Source organism: Choloepus didactylus, chromosome 18 (genome assembly GCF_015220235.1).
Source record: "Choloepus didactylus isolate mChoDid1 chromosome 18, mChoDid1.pri, whole genome shotgun sequence".
NCBI classification, from domain to species: Eukaryota; Metazoa; Chordata; class Mammalia; order Pilosa; family Megalonychidae; genus Choloepus; species Choloepus didactylus.
This window is the reverse complement of record NC_051324.1, coordinates 27,978,017-27,997,605: the sequence shown is the minus strand read 5'-3', so window position 1 is coordinate 27,997,605 and position 19,589 is coordinate 27,978,017. Positions and strand designations below refer to the sequence as shown.

Here is a 19,589-nt window from a genome sequence, read left to right as displayed (position 1 = left end):
ACTAGCTCAACATGGAACCAGCCCACACTCCCAGTGCAGATTCCTGGTCCAAGTTCAGAAGGAACAGAGTAATCCTTGTGCACATACTGGGAGCACATATGTCTGGCCCAATTTATCTGGTGGTGGCCTGAGGGACTCGCTGTTGCAGAACTTGCCCCTAGAAAGCAGCTCACATAGCTATCCTACAGAATGCTATCAGAAAGCAGTCAAGTGGCTGCCTGGGGCAAGGGATTGTTGGTTATAGGATATACAGTGCAGTGCCCAGACCATGAGGTAACTGTTTTCTAGGGAAGAAGAGACATCCAGAATCTTGTAAACAGGGGAATTCCTCAGGCCAAACATGCATACCCTAGACAAGACACATAAGGACAAAGGACCAGTAAAGCCCCTGCACTTTGGCCTGGAGCTGTTCTCTAAACTCATTGCATTGGGATAAGCTCTGAAGGAGAGCACTTACACAGGTCAATCTATAAAAACTGGGAATGGTGTTTTCTTTTTTTCCTTCTCTCTCTTCTCTTTCTCTCTCTCTCTCTTTGTTAAAAGGTCCTGGGATTCAAGGCAAGTTCTGTCATACACTAACTGGATACAAGCTTAAGGAACAGATGACTCAGAATCTAAATTCCAGAGACAATACATTAAAACATCAAAATGTCCACGTTTCAACAAAAGATTACAAAAACATACGGAGAAACAGGATGTGATAGCCCAGGCAAAGGAGAAGATTAAAGCTTTAGAAACTATCAATGAGGGGGATCAGACTTGGGACAGTTCAGAAAAACGTTAAGAAATGGTCCTAAATATGCTCAAAAAGCTAAAGGAAAACATGGACAAAGTACTAAAGGAAATCAGGGAAAACAATACAGGAACACAAAGAGATTATGAAGAGAGAGATAAAAATTATGAAAAGGAACCAAATAGAGCTAAAGAACCACAGTAACAGAAATTTTGAATTCCCTAGTGGGGTTCAATAACAGATTGGAGCTGACAAAAGAAAGTATCAATGAGTTTGAAGACAGACAATTGAAATCATCCAGTCTCAGGAGCAGAAAGAAGAATGAAGAAAAGTGAGAGCCTGAGGAACCTGGGGACATCATCAAGTATACCAATATACACATTGTGGCAATTCTAGAAGAGATGAAAGAGAGAAAGGAGCAGAGAGAATATTCAAAGAAATAATGGTTGAAAACTTGACAAATTTAACAAAAGTCATGTATATAGACAAGACTCTCAAACCCCAAACAAGATAAACCCAAATAGACCCACACTAATCAAACTGCTGAATGTCAAAGATAAAGGGAGAATTCTGAAAGCCGCCAGAGAAGCTAGGTGTTGCATACATGGTAACCCCAATAAAATTGTGTCTACAGCTCATTAGAAACCATGAAGGCAAGAAGGCAGTGGGAAGAAATATTTAAAGTGCTGAAAGCAAAAAAAAATCCAACCAAGAATTCTATATCTGGCAAAACTGTCTTTCAAAAATGAAGGAGGGATTATGACACTCCCAGATAAACATAAGATGAGGGACTTCGTTACTATTAGACCAGCCCTACAAGAAATGCTAAAGGGAGTTCTACAGGTTGAAAGGAAAGGACAATAGATAATTGACTGAAGCCAGAAAAATAATGACATGGGTAAATATAAATATCAGTACTATTGTATTTTTTATTTGTAACTTGACTTTTTACTTCCTACAGGATCTAAAAGGTAAATGCATAAAATGTAACAATAAATCAATGGTATTGAACTCATATAAATATGTAACTTGTGACAAGAACTGAAGTTGGGGGCCAGAGGGGTATAGGAACATGGTTTATGTATGCTATTGAAGTTGGTATCAAAGGAAATGAGATTGTTTGGGATTTAGGATGTTAAATTTAAAACCCATGGTAACCACACACACACACACACACACACACACACACACACACACACACACACACACACAAAACAGAGAATATACAAACTCACAAAGACAGAAAGTAGAGTACACGTTATCAGGGATGGAGGGCAGGGGCAAAGGGGAGTTAATGCAAAATGAGTGGAGAGTTCATGTTTGGGGTAAAGAAAAAGTTCTAGTAATGGATGCTGTTGAGGATACAACATTCAACGTGATTAATCCCACTGAACGGTATACTTAGGAAGGGTTGGGATGGGAAGATTTATGTTGTATATATGTTTCCACAATTAAAAAAGGAAGAAAGAAAGAAACTAAAGAGATTATGACAATTACATGCAATACATGATACTGGATGGGATCTAAAAATGGAGGAGAAAAGGCTCAAAAGGACATTATTGGGACATAAGAAAAAAATTGGTACATAGAAAGTAAGGTTTATATCAATGTTAAATTTCTTGACCTTGATAACTCCACTTAAGATTATTACATAAGGGAATATCCTTGTTCTTGGAAAGATACATGGAAGTATTAAGTATTCAAGGAGTATGACGTGCAACCTGTTCTTAAATATTCAGAAGACAGACAGGTAGGTAGTTAGGTAAAGAGACAGATGGACAGACAGAGAAATAATAGAATATTATGGCAAAGTGGCAAAATGCTAAAATTGGACACAGGTTTCTTGAGGATGGAGATATGTGGATTAATATTATTTTTGCAACCATCTTGTTAAATATGAAATTATTTCAAAATAAAAAGTTTAAAAAAATAGTAGTAGCATTGTCAATATTGTCATCTTTTAAAATGGACTTAAGGTTTCAAATGATAATTTACTTGCTTTCTCATCAAAGTAAAGAAATAAATACAAAATATATCCCATAAAATATTCTGATATTATAAAATATGTATTAGACTGACCTGCTTTCATCAAAACCAAGGACAGGAGCAGCTGTCTTTTGAGCTTTTCTGGCAAGAAATAAAGGAGCAACTTTCATTTTTCCTTAGAAAAATGAAAACTTGATTAGTATAAATGTTTACCACCACGCTATCTAAGTTTAACACTACAAATATAAATAAGTTCTTTCATGAACTAGTACAAATGTATGACACTTCAACAAAGAGTTAATAATAGAGTGGTATATAGGGAAAAAGAACCTATTGTAAGCTATGGTCTATGGTTAACAGTAATATTTTAATATTTCTTTCATCAACAGTAACAAGTATTTCTTTCATGCCACTACTAGGGGTCAATAATAGGGGGGAAAGGGGTATGGGTTGTTTTGGATTTTTTTTATGTGTTATTTTTCTTTTTGGAGCAATGAAAATTGTCTAAAATTGAGTGTGATGATGTTGGCACAACTAGGTGATGATACTATGAAACACTGCATACTTTGGATGGATTATGTGGTATGTGAATATACGTCAATAAAATTTGCAGCTAAAAAAATATTTACCACCTCCAGTTACTTTCAAAATTATATCTCTTGGACAACAATTTTATGATCTCACTGAGATGAAATAGATAGAATATGCAAATTTATAGTCAGAAACTACAATACAGGTTACCAGGGGCTGCGATGGGGTGGGAAATGAGAAGTTAATGCTTAACTGGTATAATTTCTGTTTGGGGTAAAGGAGATTTTGGTAATGGATACTGGCTAGGTAGCACAACATTATAAATGTAATTAACACCACTGAACTGTATATTTGAAAGTGGTTAAAATGAGAAATTTTAGCTTGTATGTATGTTACCAGAATAAAAACAAACAAACAAACAAACAAAACACACAAAGAACTGTACAAGACAAAGAGTGAACCCTAATGTAAATTATGGCCTATAGTTAATAGCATAATTATAATAACATTGTTTCATCATGTAATAAAGCTAAAACACACTAAAACAAAATATTAATAATAGGCAAACTGTATGTGTATGTGTAGGGTTTATACGGGATCTGTACTTTCTGCATGATTTTTCTGTAAACCTACAACAGCTATGATAGAAAAAATTTACAATAATAGCTCTCCTTTTTTAGTTTTTTAAATTAACTTTTTTTTTTAATTAAAAAAATTTCTATATAATGGTCTGGTCCTTCAACCTGGCAACCCACCTTTGGAGATTCTTACTCAATATGTCTATGGAAGGACCTAAAGATATAAAATATACAAAATTGACCCAGATGATTTTGATAATCAGACAGATTTGGGAGTCATCAATTTAAATGATGATAAATAGATACAAAGAATTGCAATAAATTAAAATACAGTGTTTTCCCTTTCTAAACTCTTCACCATACCATAACTTTACTTATTAAAATAGAAATAATATATAATACAACTAAAATTTTTGGTTTATAAAATGAGAGACTAAATTTGTGTCATGAGAGCATTCAGAACAATAAACCCCGCCCCCCCCAACACATTCACATTTCATCATAAATGTTAAGTCTATTTACCAGGTACATTTTTGGGAGACTTGTTCAGGCTTTTTCTTAGTACATTATTCAAACACTGAAGTTTCTTTTGATTTTTATCAGGATGCTTTAAAGAAGTAGGACTTGAATCTATTATTATTACAGAGTCCTAAATAAAATAAAAGTTTAAAAAGTATAAAATAATTTAAAGCCATAAAAAAATTTCAAAAGTATTACAGCGATAGAAGCCACAGACAATACAATTAGTAACTCCATACCACTTCACTGAGACACGATCTTATAGAAATAGAAAACACATGATGTGAATGGTAGTCTATGCTTGCATCATACAAATTGACATCATATCAAAAAGTGAGTTTATTATAAACATGAGCTGTTTTAAAGGTGAAACTAGTAGACTGCATTCCAGATAAAATAATCAATATAACCAAGATACAGAAATTCTGGCTATCTTCCTTTTAGAACTATACATCCTTGAAAATGTATTAGATGAAGTATACCATTTTCATATGGTTAGAATACATTTATTGAGCATCTACCATTAATCAGGCATTAGAGCAACCATAAATCAGGCAATATAGCAGGTGCTGGGACAAAACTCAGGATTGACTTCCAGATGACTCCAGGTTTTAGGGACAGAGAAAGGGCTAGCGCACGGGTAGACAGGTTAACTAGTTATAATATAGTATGGTGAGGGTAATATTGACTAAAGTACAAAAAAACCATGCAAGTACATTTAGGGAAAGAAACTATTTGACCTGAAGGCATTAGAACAGCTTCTAAGAGGAGGTGGTGACACTTGGTAGGAATTTAAAGGTTGAGTAACAATTCCTCATTAAAGAAGAGTACACAGAATAGTTATTTCAAGTGGAGACTACAAAATGAAAAGGTGAAAACTACACCACTTGTGTGGGGAGAAATGAATAATTCAGTGTTACTAGAGCAAAGAGTATGTGTATGGGGTATGGGGTTGTTCAGAGGAGAGGAAAAGCTAATTTGGCCTATGAAGGATTCTAAATAACTTGACAAGGATTCAGACTGTCTTCTGAAGGCAAAAAGGCACCAAAGGCTTTCAAAGCAAAACTGTAAATGATATTCCTTTCTACCATCTCAAGGCTATCTTACAATGCTAGCTTGTATAATTTTACAATGGTTTCCTTCTCTCTGAGCAGCAGAATAGGACAGAATTTATATCAATAAATATTTGTAATACTTACTTCTGTTTCTGACAATTTCTTCCTTTCAGGAAGCGTCTGATGTCTAGAGGAACGCCTTAAAGGTACTGATATTTCCTCAGTAGCCTTAGACCTACTAATGTGTAAAGCTTTTGCTTTTTCAATTAATTGTTTTGCTTTTGATATATTTTTTGAAGCATTATTTGCCTAGACAAAGATTAAAAATATTAAATTAGATCACTAATAAACATTTTATATGTAACAACAGAAAAAAACATATAATCACAAATCATATTACATAAAAGACAAACGGTTAGTCAAATCTTACCAGGGAACTTTAATTGAATTGTATCGTTGTATTTGTTTTGCCTTTACTTCTTACTTGAAATTTAGCAAGACAAATATAATTACATGCATTAAAAACACCCAGAAGGATGTCTATAGAGGCAGTATACATTAGAATTGATGGCTTCTTTCCCACTATCTTCATGGCATCTATCCTCTGATTTTATTCACCAAACTTAAGCAAAGTACTTTACATATAGGAACGTGTACAATTTTTTTTAACTTTGTCTTTTATTTAGTTGCAGTTTTTAAATTTCAGAAGGCAGTAAAACAACGATTCTAAGCATGTCTTTATGATACAAAGTTTAAAAACTGCATTATTGGAACAAATATATTTTTCCTCTTTTTATGTTTACCTACAAGCTCATAGAAAGGATAAATACCCAAAGATGGCAAACCAGGTAGGTCTGTCTCGTTACTTTTCACAAAAAAGTAGAAATACTTTGAGAAAATTATTTATTATAGCACAATGAAATATACTACTAAGGATGATGGACTCTACTAAGAAACTCATGGTGAAGTTTTAAAAATTGATAATAGTCAGTACTATCTACCAGTCTAAAATCAATGCTTGAAATTTTACATGTATTAAACCAAAATGTGTGGAGTCTTTGCTTGTTAGGGGTAGAAGGGCTGAAATAGCAGGCAATGGCTCTTCAGAGACCATGATGTCAAAGGCTGAAGGTGTTAAAATCTTTTGAATTATTCTTGCCAAATAGCATAAGATAGAAAATTAAGCAGTATATGATTTTTTACAATACCCCCCTCCCTAACATACATCAGAGCATAAGGCAGCATGAGGTAATAGTGTAAATGTATAACCTCTGCTCTCCTGAAGTTTACAGTCCAATAAAAAAGGAACTACTGGTAACCAGTCTGGCTAGAGGTAATTAGGGAAGGTTTCATGGAGACAGTGAAGATGAAGCTTAGTAACTAATGAATAGATTTTGGTAGTAGTAATGAGGACATTCTAAAAACTAAAGGTACAGTTGTGTAGCAGTCCAAACATTATGAAGAAAGGGTACATCATTATGAAGAAAGATTGTGATGGGATATATCAGCAATTCTTAACCTACAGATTGGTGATAGGCTTTAAGGGAACTGATGAACCAATGGAATCTGCTGGTAAATTTTGTGCATAAAATTTTCTAGGGAGAGGGTCAACAGCATTCACATATTCAAAGAAGTCTATGTTGTAGGAGATATCTTAAAAGTTTATGTTGGGAACTGGAGCAAAGGTGCATTATTGTCCACTTAGCATGAGATGCTGTGGGCCCCCTTCTCCCTTAATTCTTAACTTTGTGTCTGTGTCTCATTCCTGTGCCACCCTGTGCAACAAGTGGTGCCCAAACAGGGGCTCAAAGAACCAGATCTGCTTCCTGACAGAAGAATCGCTTGAACAACTGAGCTACAGTGGCGCTGGAACTTGGGTGGAGTTTACAAAGGTTGAATGCTATGGGAAGTAGAAATAACACAAATGTTCCTGACTTCATCCTTATGGGATTGACAGACTCTGAAGAGAGCCGGGAAAAGAAAGGCAACAAAAGAAGGTTTCAGTGGCTAACAGAATTCAGAGTAAAGAGGCTGTCCTGGAGGTTACTCTTATGAAATCTTCACCCAGATATTCCAAATGACCACAGTATTACAAGCCCAAGTCAACAGCAGTCCCCCAAATCCTAAAGAATACCCAGATCCTATCAGAGAATTTATAAAAGTTTCACTCACTAAGTTTGTTCTAAAGAACTTAAATCCTTCAGAGAACTCCTATGACAGCTTAGTACCAAAACCTGGAGGCAATAGCCTCTTCAACAACATCAACCAGATATGTCCACTTTTCTCATAAAGTTGGCACCTCTTTTCAACATGAACAAGTTAAGGTGGTCACTGCCTAGACATTCCCAAAGTTCAGGAAGGTTATTAAACTAGAGGAAGGTGTAGGGACAGAAAAGATGGTATTTAACAAAGGATGATGAATACTGAATCTCTAGATAAATGTTTGTATTTTTAAAGGCAACTAATGTGAAAAAAAATGGTGTTATCTTTCAAATTGTACCATATAAATCACGATGCATATTCCAATTTCAGAGAATTTTCTTATGGAAAGCACAATCAGATGTTACTTATTCTATAGAGAGGAAGTATAGCATTGCTTTAAGGTGTGATGACTTGGAGTTAAAAATTCAGAGTTTGGATTCTAGATCTGCCAGCTCTTTAGCTGTATATTGCTTAGTAAGTCACTGAAAGTATAAAAATAACAAGAATTTAATGCAATATGAAAAAATTTTGACAGTGATCATCAGAATGCTTACAGTCTTGCAAAATTTAACATAAACAATACTTTGGCTATGAAAATATTCGCTCATGTTCTATAAATATTTTGCTAATCTTTTTTGTGAACAAGCAGCTAAAAAGGATAAACAGAACTTCAAATTTTGGTATTAGAACAAAGTAAAATGTGTTAGAATTAAGTTATAGCAAAAAGTATATGTAAACATTGAAGAAAATTTTGAAAATATTTTAAATTGTAAAAAAGTAGAAATATCCCACCGATTTTTGAGGGTTTTGTTCATGGTCTTCTAGACTAATCTTATGGATATGGGTATGGATATATTACATATATATACATGTATATACTTTTTGTTATTATCAGTTTCTATTTTGCAGCTTTTGTTTTCCTCATCAGTCATCACTATAAATTTTGGTAATTCCTTTGTCATTTCAACTTGGGAGATGAATGTTTTCTTGGTACCTGAATGAAATCAAGAACCTCATCTTGCAATGCTTTAAGCCCTGAAGTTTTGTAAATTCATGCAGTTAAATATGTGCGTGCAGTTACTGTGTATCTGTTTTGGGTCTATCTGCTAACTATTTGAAAACACTACTATTCTGTGATGCAGCAACAAGCTTCATTGATTAATATTTCTTTAATTTTGATGTGATTCATCACTTATTTAATTTTTCCTGATTTCTATAAGTTCATGTTTTTTAAAAAGATATAATTTTTTGAGTTAAATTCTTGGTCCATTTGTCTCAAGAATTTTAATGGAGAAAAGTTACAAAGCTAAGAATTTATAATGAATCCAAATTTTGTGACACACCATAAATTTTGTTCAGATAGATTGCTAATATTTCCTTTTAAAAATGTCTGTATGCAATCCAGGAATGCAGTTTTAATTTTCTCTACCATTCAATGTATAATTAAGAAAGTATGCTTTCTTCATTTTCCTATATTTGATTATTTGCATTCAAGTCTAAGCAATGGTTACTAGATATATTTGTTCCTTCAAGTGATTTCTATTATTTTAATATATATGTAGGTTTCCTTGGTAGAATTATATTTCTTCATATTCTTAAATGATTTTTGAAAGGTTAAAATAAGTTTTAACCTCTGTTTTATGATTAAAATATTTATGAATTATCAAAAGTTCATCACTGTTCATTACTTTATTCAAATAATTAAAATTTGCTTTATTTGCTTCTACATTCTGAATTTAAATAAACATTAACTTAAATATAATATCCATAAAAAAAAAAAAAAAAAAAAAAAAAAAAAAGTTTATGTTGGAAGTCCTTGGACAATCAACTTGAAAAATTAGGGTAGGCTGGGAATGAGGACCTTCTAGATGAATGTGACCATTTAATTAAATTTGACTCTCACTTGAAACTTTATACAGAGAGGATGGAATTGTATCCCCCAAAAAGACATGTTCAAGTCCTAACCTCTGGTTCTCTGAATGTGAAGTTATTTGTAACCAGAATCTTTGAAGATATTATTAATTAAGATGAGGTCAAACTGAGAGAAAGAGAGGAAGATTATGTGATGGAGGCAGAAACAGAGTTACAAGCCAAGCCAAGGGACATCATGGACTGCCAGGCATTGCCAGAACTCTAGAGACTTCGAAAGAAGCATGACCCTGCTGACACCTTGATTTCAGACTTCTAGACTCCAGAACTCTAAGACAAATAAATTTGCTTTTTGAGTCAAATAATCTGTGGTACTTTGCTACAAAAGCTCTGGCAAACTAAGACAATGCATAAAAGAATGAACCCAAAGTCATTTTGAAAGTTGTTCTGTAAGTATCTCTGTTGCAAGAACTGTTATGAATATGAAGTACTTAGGATAACCAGCTTATTTCCTCATTCTTAAGGAACCTTGAAAAATGCCTCCCAGAAAATTACTACTCTAAGAGCTAGTAAACAAGCCTGGATAAGGCTTCAAATAACAATGTCCTGTGGAAAGAGGTTCATGGACTAATAGTATAAGACAAAATGACTGATCTAAGTAAATTTGGATAAGGGGCCCAATTTGGACACATTTAATTTTGACATTTGTCTCGCTGGAAAACTTATTATTGAATCACAATTCTAAGCAGTACATGCAGCAAACCAAGGCCCAGTATACCTGATACTGAAGTCAAAGTTATCCTCTGGAATGAAATTAGGAAGAATAAAATGTATGGGATACAGCTCATCTCAGAGACCTTAACCTTTAGTTTTTGTATGAGCCTCTGGATCCCAGAGTGCTTTCCAACAGGCTAAGAACCATCTAACAACTTATAGTTGTGTGACTATGGGAAAGTCACTTCCAACAATCTCACATAATCTGCATGCTTTCTCAACCCATGAACTGCAGTTTTTTCATCTATAAAACAGGACTAAATAATATCTACTTTATGAGATTAATGATTTAAGTACTAAGCACAGTGCCTGGAACATATACACAGTTAAAAAAAAATAATAGCTGTTAAACAAAAATGAAAGATAACTTTCTGTAGCAGTAGTTTTTGCCCAAGGATTATATCAGAATAACCTTGATAGCTTTTTAAAAACATATGTATGTGTACCTATACACCCCGGAAAGCATCTGATTCTGTCATGGTGGGGACAAGCAGCTATTTTGTAAAAGCAACTAAATTCTTTTTATATATCCCACCTTTACCTTTAGAGCAGTGGTTTTCAACCAGGGGTAATTTTGCCCCCCAAGGAGATATTTGACAATGTCTGGAGACATTTTTGGTCTAGGGAGTGTGGGTACTCCTGGTATCTCATTGGTAGAGGCCAAGGATATGGCTAAACATCCTAATATGCACAGGGCAGCCCCCCACAACAAAGAATTTTCCAGCCCAATATGTTAACAGTTTTGAGGTTGAGAAGTCCTGCTTCTGAGCCTCTGATCTTTAAAAATGAACCAATATCTCTAAAAAAAAAAAAAAAATTAGTATTGTTGATATTCTACCTTTGCATCATGCTCTTAAATGGCTTGGCATGGCACCATTACCAATGTTATCTGTATTTGAAATTTTGATATTTTGTTCACCATGGACTTTTTGCATTACTTTTGATTTTTTAAAACCTTGCATTCAAATACTATTTCCTGAGTTTTTTGGTGCCCCTTAAATTTGGGGCCCAAGGTAAATGCCCCACTATCCTTCCCTGCTTTAAAACCTGAAGCACACTTTTTCACTTTAATTATTATTCTGGTTATTTTTGTGCGTGTGGTAATGACGATGTTGGGGATTGATTTTGGTGATGAATGTACAACTATGTAACAGTACTGTGAACAATCGAATGTATGATTTGTTTTATATGACTGTGTGGTATGTGAATATATCTCAATAAAATGAATATTAAAAAAAAAAAAAAAAAATGAACCAAAATCTAATGATAACCTATAGGCAGTCTTAGGGAAAAATTACCAGAATGTAACTCTCACTAAGAAAGCTGTTTCCAAGTAAATTCTACTATGTCCTTGTCAACTGTTTTCATTTCACAATAACATATCTTGATAATCTTAATAAACTAACCAAAGGAATGGAATAATAGTGAAAAATAACTTAGGATTGTGGTTAACATAATCAAACTATGAAATATATACAACTTTTAGCTTATTATTTCTAATAGGTTTTTTGTTCTGTTTTATTTTTAACGATAGAGAATACTACTTCTAGGAGTCAAATATTTCAATTACCTTTCTCGTCTGAGAAGTAAAATCTCCATCAGGCACTTCAGATTTCTCAGGTCTTTTCTTAGATTTTTTCTTACATTTTTTGGGAGTACTAATTCTGGTGAATTTCATTCTGAAAAAAGAAAAGGTGTTAAGGAACATTTCATGATTATAATGTGCAAGAATCTCAATTAAATATGGAAAAGAACCAACTAGGGATCCAATTTTAAGACTACTCTAAAACAGAAAAAGGAAAAAAAAAACCTCCCATCAGTTTCAAACTACTGATTCAAAAGTAAGCCAAATTCAATGTTAAACTCTTTGAAAATATAAATTTTTTATTTAAAACTAATAAGCTTTACATATATTTAACTCCTAAGGTCACTCTTCTATTAGCCAGAACCAGCATGTAAGTATATAACTCATAGTGTCATGGCTTATTTAACCCATGAAATAAAGTGCTATAATTTATTTTTAATCTCATGCTCATTAAATATATATTCAAATTCACATTCAAAGGATATTTCTCCAGAGATTAGCAACAGTGATGAATAAGGATATAGACTTCATCTAAAACACATGTAGAAATCTTCTGAAATTATGTCTGACTAAATTAAATGGGGAAAATAAGGAGCATTTTTGAAGTCCCATTCTCTATTTCTTACTAAATAAATCAGTGATGTTCTAGAAAAAATAATACGCTCTGATGTTCAAAGTATTTTCCTTCGCCACTACCATTACATGCAGAATACTAGAGAACAAAACAAAACTTTACCTAATAGGGCTTTCTGAATCAGAGGGTACTGTTATTAATTCTGCTGTATATAAGCTATGCTCTCCTGATAAATTGGCTGCGTTGGGAGTGGAAGCCTTTACTGGAGTATTATCCTGTACATCTTCAGAATCAGAATCTCTAATGATCACTGTAGTAGGTGTGCTGCTACTCCTTACAGATCTTCTTGTTGTTTTGGGTGTGGAAACATTTACCAAGCTGTCTTCAGGTTCAGCTTTAAAATGTATAACTTTGACATCCTTAACTGGTGTGCTGGTTTTTCTTGATGATTTACTATTGTTACAGTGAGAGGATATCTTTAAAGGGTCAGCATTTGCTATCTCTTCACAAACAAGACTTTCACTCTTAAATAAAGTGCTGCTTTTAAAAACTCCTGTTTTCTTTTGTCTTAAACTCCTTCTAACCCTATTTTGATTTTGCTTAGCTTTTAAGGAAAAGATTGTTTCTTTCTTTTGAGTTTTTCCCTTCCTATTTTCAACTGAAGTAGCCTCAGCATCTAATGTTTCCTTACCCTTTTTCTTTAGCTTTTTACTTTTCTCCTTAGGAAAACTTCTTTTAGCAGGGTGTGGCTGTGAACTGCCATTATTTGAAACAATTTGAATGTTAGAATTTTCCATGACTTTTTTAGAAATACTGTCTCTTCCTTCCTCATTTAAAGATTTTTCATTAAGATCTTTCTGCTTATCCGAAGATTTTTTAGTTGCATTTTTAGGTGCATCAGATGCTGGCTGCCTAAACGCTTTCATAAATTGCTGTCTTTCTTCTAGAGTGCATTTTGGCTTTACAGCGTCAAAATTTCCAGCTTCCAACACTGCCAATTCTAATTCTTCCTCCTGTATAACAACATTTGATTTTCTTTTCTGAATTGTCTGTTCACTCTCAGGATCAGATAGACTGTTTTCCATTTCAATTTGCTTTTGTTTCAAGAAAATTGGATGTATTTTCACTTTCTTTTTGGGGGGTACAGGATGAACTTGTGCAAGAACAGTTACTGTCTTAAAGAGTACTTGCTGGGAACTTTCACAGGTTTCTGTATCACAAATATTATCACTTTTGACTATTTCTTCAACAGTTTCAGACGGAACACAAATTGACATTGTAGAGGCCGGTATCTGTTCCACTTTGTTTTCCTTGTGACTTTTTAAAAATTCTTCATATGAGACAGTTATTATACTATCATTTAGCTGGGCTGCTTCAGTTACATTATCTCCAGGATCTCCATCATTTGCCATACTCTCAATTTCATTAGTTAGGGAAGACATCTGTTTATCATCTTTACCATCATTTTTAAGGAGATTTGGTTCCTTTGCCAAGGAATAACTTTCAGATATTTCTATTACATCTCTGCGCTTCCTTTTTCTCAATTTTTTGCAATCATTTTTTGTGGTGCCTTGTTTAGGATTTATTTTCTCAGAATTTTTTTTTGAGGTCATAGTGTTTGACTGGCTTTTGGTATCTTGAATACTTTCTTCAAGTATAGCTACATGTTTCTGGTAGAGGAAAACAGAAGTACTGCTTTCCACAAAATCATTATTTAAACTAGAGTCTTCTTTGCTATCATCATTATTAATTTCAACTGGAGATTCATTTTCAGGTTTAATATTATTTAGTTTATGAGATAAATTAACTCTCTTTCCTCTCTTCTTAAACTCTGCATTTGGGAAAATTTCTAAAGGTGTTTTACAGTCTTTGCCACTGTCAGCAGGCAACAGTTCAGATGACATTATCTTACACTGTTTCACTGATTCTGTCTTCTCATTTGTTGGTGAGGTCTTTCTAAAATAATCCAGAATATTACTGGATTTTGGTGGAGAGAAAACCCTATCTCCAGTCTTCCCTATTGGTGGCAAATATTTTGTAATTGTTTTGCAAGAAGATCTGCCATCTTTCCTTCGTTTTTTACATGGCTGTAGATATAAAAGAAGAAAAAAAGACACTTATTTCAAGCAAAATAATACAAAATATAAATTTTAAACATCAATCTATATTTTAAGTAATTGAATAAAGAAATAAAGGATCCTTAGATGACAAACCTGATAAATAGGAAAGAACACAAGATTTGAAGTTAAACTTATATTCAAATCCCAGTGTCACAATGAGCTGTACCCTTATAATTATAACTGTGTATTTTTCATTGTATATAATGTTCACATTTTAAAAAACAATCCCCCAAACCACTATATTTATGAGTAAATTTATTAATCTCTCTTAGCTTCTTTTTACTATATGAACTGTGAATAGCACCACCAATTTTACAGAACTTGAAATGAAGGCATTGGATAAAATACGTCAAGTCTGACACATGGTAGGAACAATACAAATGTTTTATATACATATATAACATAATGAGCAAGCCTAGGATTCCAATATTTACAAATCAAATAGAAAACATGGTGAAAGATCGCCAGAAGAACACTTATCACAAAGTCTGTTTTAATTTGCTATTAAAACAACTACTATCTTCCTCTTACATTAGGTGATTACACTCAGTATTAAGACGACTAAAATGTTAGGCATGACTACCTTTTTATTGGTCATAAATTAGTAATTTATTTAATAGAAAACAGATATCACCTTATTGGTTACAAAAAGCACAATAGGTTTTCTCTTTAATTTTCTCTTCTCTGTTTTTAGAATAAACCTGCCAGAATAACAAGGAAATTTCTAAGATAAATAATAAATAGGGGAATTATACTTCTAGAAAACTGAATTGTATTATAAAGCTATCAAGATTAAAAGTAGTACTGATACAGGCAGGCAGCTTAATGGAATGGGTTAGAAAACTCATTAACAGACACAAGTAAATATTTAAGAACTTAGTATCAGGACAAATTTCTAACCTGAAGAAAAATAAATTCAGACAGATTAAAACTGTACTTGTTACAAAGAAGTCATAAATGCACTTAGAAAATGCTGATGAGTACTGATATAATCCTGAGATGGTATTAGAGGCACTATACCATAAGCTTTGGAGTCAAAGCTACATTCAAGTGTTACCTCTGACATCTACTGGGTGTGACCTTAATCAAATTAAACTCTTTTTTTCAAGATTTTCTTTTTTTTTCCCTTAAACTTTTAAAATTTGAAATAATTTCAAACTTATAGGACAGTTGCAAAAATAATACAAAACCCATAAAAGAACTCCAACATATTCCCCACCCCAAGATACCCATATCAATCAATTTTAACACTGTACCAAATTAAACTTTTTAACCTTTTCTTGTTTGTGGACTTCACAGGGTTGATACTAAAGAATTTTAAGCAATAGTGTTTATAAAGCCCTTACCCTTACCTTACAAAAGAGTGTCATAATGAAACAGGTTCTCTAAGTAGGCCAACAAAGGAAACTACAGGAAAAGATTGATAAAACTGACCACACAAATCAAGAACTGTAATTCAAATATCAAAAGTCTTTCTTCACACCTACAAGTTGAGAACTGCCTTCAATTAGCAAATAAGTATCATAACAACTACTATCAAGCATACAAAAGCCACTCAACTCCAAAAAATAAGAAAGGGTCACGGTTAAAGGAACATACATCTTGGCTCACTTCGAGGACCCCAGGATACATACTTCAGTTAGAATGCTAGCCTGAGGTGAAAACGGGTAAAAATACAGCAACTATCTATCTTAAGATGCTAGTCCACTACTTCATGGCATGAGAATCTCCTTATAATAATTGCTTAGTGCATTTCACTGAAACTTGACAGACACATGAAAACATCAGTATGCCACACTGGATTTCTAAATGCAGTATATTAAGATCTAGGGCCAGGAGAAACTGATTTCTTCATTAAGTATCTTGTTTAATTCCAGTAGTGACATTTAAGAGGCATTCATAGCACAGGGAAAAGGATAGGCTAGTTGAACTTTAAAGATCCTTTTCAATGCTCAAGTTCGATGATTCCGTATCACGAAACCAGAACTTGACCCTCGGATCCTCCATGACATGTCAAAAGTCCAAAACATCGTGTTCCACTAACATTTCAGGATCTGGTAACTGGCCATACCATTCTAAATCCTGATGTACCCTACCGTAAACATCTCACAATCCCAGTGTTTGTCAGGACTACTCTAAAAAGAGGGTCCAGCAATTTTTCACACAATGTCGTAACTTTGGGGTCTCACCATGTCCTTCCCTTCCCCTCAGAGATACGAAGTCGGGATCACCTTCCACCCATTCACCCCCATCAGCCGGAGAAAGGAACTCGACAGACACTCGACCGCACCTCAATCTCGTAGTCCTTCACTGGAGGGGGAGCAGCCGCCGCCGCCATGGCGAGGACCCCTACCATGCTCCCTGTTTCCCGGAATCCCAGCTCCTAGGACTTTTCGTAGACCGGACCGGCCCGCCTGGAGGCCATGGAGGCGGCCCGCTCCAGAAGGAGAGCGGAGCTGGCTGCCGGGTCCGTCTCGGATTCCCCCGCGCCCACCGGCCCGGAGAGGGCGCGGAGCCCGGGCCGAGATCAGCCGAGTCGAACGAGGGAAGAGGCAATGAGAAAGCGCGGGCGGCAAGACTCCTGGGGCGCGGCGAGCACCAGGTGTTCCCGAAGCGGGCGGTCGAGGCTGAGCCTTCAGGACTACTCGGTTCCGGGCGGGGAAAGCAGGCCGAACTCAGATCAGTCCAAAGGGCTTCAGAACGAATTCTTGTCAATTGGGTTTTCGCGCCGTCCGGAGCGCGGGGGGCGGAGCTTACTGTTGCTTCCTGAGGCTTGAGCGGACGGTGAGCGGAAGGGGCCAAAACTTCTCTTGGCGAACTTGCCCCAAACGGGATCATATTATTGTGGAATTTAACGCCGGCCGGGACTTTAGAGATTCGAATTTCTCGTATCTTGTAGCCCAGTTTCACATATGAGGACCTGATTTGACTTGGATCACCTAGTCAGTGATAAAATTAAAACCCTAGACTCTTGACGCCCCAGATTGGCCCCTTTTTTAAAGTGGAAATTTGAAAAAAGAAGTAACAGTTGCTATATTCCTGTCATCCCGAATAAAATGTTAATTTTTTGGTGTGAGTCCTACCTCGAGATAGGCCCATTTGGGGTCCCGGCGTTACATTTATACCCCTAATTTGGCTAAGAAGACTTTTTTTTTCCCTTCGCGAGCAGCTGAGGGGCCCAAGGTCGTCGCCTCATCTGATTGGCTCGTGTTGGGTCCTAGCAGGATCCCGATAATTTACTGGCTTGTAGTAATGATAGCCTCGGGCATTATTTCCATTGTTTTCATGGATTTGTTTAGTCTTGTTTTCTTTTACGTGAAAGTTGCAATTACATAAACATAATGAATGTTAGTTTGAAAGCATAGTTTTTAACTGAAGGGTATGTAAGAAGTGAATCAAGTGTGTAAGAGCTGAAACAGATAAAAAGACAAGCAAGTAAAGTTGGAAAGCTACCTTGTTAGGTGTTATGCAAACTGCTTTTAACTACTGAAGAATTTGTGTATCTTGTCATAAGGGGGGTTAATTTGGATGCTAAGAGCACACAGAAATTTTTTCCTAATGAAATCAGTGGTAATTACTTTTTCTTTGAAAATGAGTCCTGAATAAGATTTTTCAGGAGGGGGAACACTGTAACTGCTTTTAGTCTTCTTCTAAATATATACTTTTTTGTTGCTTTGTTATATATGTTATAAATTCAGGCAGTATATGAACATTGTTCCAAAAAAAGGAAGAAGAAACATAAATGAGAAAATTAGAGAAAGATAAAAAATTTCCTTTGACTTCCACTCCTAAACCTCTTCTCCGAGAGGTGGCCACTATTATTTATTTGGTGTGTACCACTGCAGTCTTTTTTATACCTTTACATACATATATGTATCAATTGGAAATCATTAGTTTTGTATTTATTTACAAAAAAAATTATAAATAAATCATATCACTGTAAATATCATTCAATAACTTGCTTTTTTTGCTTAACATCATTTTCCAGAGCTATTCATGACGCATGTAGATCTCATTCCTGAGTTTTCTGTCCAACCGTGCACCACATTTTAATTATCCATTTCCTCAGAGATGGACACTTTCTATTATTCAGTGAGTCAGTGAATATTTTTGCCCAGGTCCCCTTACACATGTGTAACGTTTCTCTAATAGAGACATCTAAAAGTGAGTTATAGGGTATGTCTCCAGTGCTTTTTATCCTTCTTGATTATTAGGCATTTGCACTACATTGAGTTGTTAAGCATATGCACTAAGTTTATTTCTAGATATGTAGCCAGTATTTTACACAACTCTTATTTAGGAGCTGATGGTATTTATCAATTTTAAATTAAATGGCTCTAATGTTTATATAGCAGCTTAGAGTTTATAGTGTGCCAGTAACATTTTAGAATATCTTCCCCATTTTTTTTCATTACCCCTACTTATTTTATTATTTTTTAAAATTTTTATCAGAGTAATGCCTACACTTTGTTAAAAACATCAAAGAGCATTGCAAAAAAAAGCATAAAAAAAAAAAGCTGATCCCTGTTTCACAACCCAGGTCTCTTTCCCATAGACAACCCCTTTCAACTCTTAGCAGTATAAATATCTCCTCATTTTAAAATATACAATATGTTTGTATAGCTATTTCTTGATTTAACTATATTAAACAGTATTCATTAATTTCCTAATTTCCTGTTATGGTGATTGAGGATTTAATTCTCTTATAGTACCACTCTTCACCCTTTCTCTCCTTCCAACCTCCCAATACAGTTATATGGCAATTTTTATTAAATCAGTCATCAATGTTTGCATTTTTATGACTATGTAAATATTGTTGAGCCAAATGGTTTTCTTTCTCTTCCATGTATTTGCTTTTCCTGGGATTAATAATTACCTCTCTTTTTTTTTTCCTATTATGCTTTGTTTCTATGTTTCTATTATCAAATGCCGAGGATGATAGTAAAAATAATCAACAAAAGGTAGGCCAAAGTACCAGAGAATCCAGAACAGATTCTGGCTCTCAGGGCTAGAGGAGGGGCCAGAGGCTCCCTGCTGTGCCAGACCTTCACTTGTTAGTTTCT

The 19,589-nt window shown here is 34.6% G+C and overlaps 1 protein-coding gene across 5 annotated transcripts in view; it reads right to left on the bottom strand.

The window, feature by feature from the left end:
• ATAD5 (ATPase family AAA domain containing 5) overlaps positions 1-17,324 on the bottom strand; it is a 55,266-nt gene extending 37,942 nt beyond the window's left edge. For all 5 annotated transcript variants that reach the window (XM_037807891.1, XM_037807895.1, XM_037807892.1 and 2 more), the window contains exons 1-6: positions 16,817-17,324; positions 12,569-14,493; positions 11,818-11,926; positions 5,547-5,711; positions 4,351-4,477; positions 2,813-2,894 (exon numbers count right to left, since the gene is read on the bottom strand). In XM_037807891.1, coding sequence (XP_037663819.1) covers positions 2,813-2,894; positions 4,351-4,477; positions 5,547-5,711; positions 11,818-11,926; positions 12,569-14,493; positions 16,817-16,882 — 2,474 coding nt within the window. In that variant the 5' untranslated portion in view covers positions 16,883-17,324. The remainder of the gene's footprint in view (positions 1-2,812; positions 2,895-4,350; positions 4,478-5,546; positions 5,712-11,817; positions 11,927-12,568; positions 14,494-16,816) is intronic.
• Between the last annotated feature and the right edge of the window lie 2,265 nt (positions 17,325-19,589).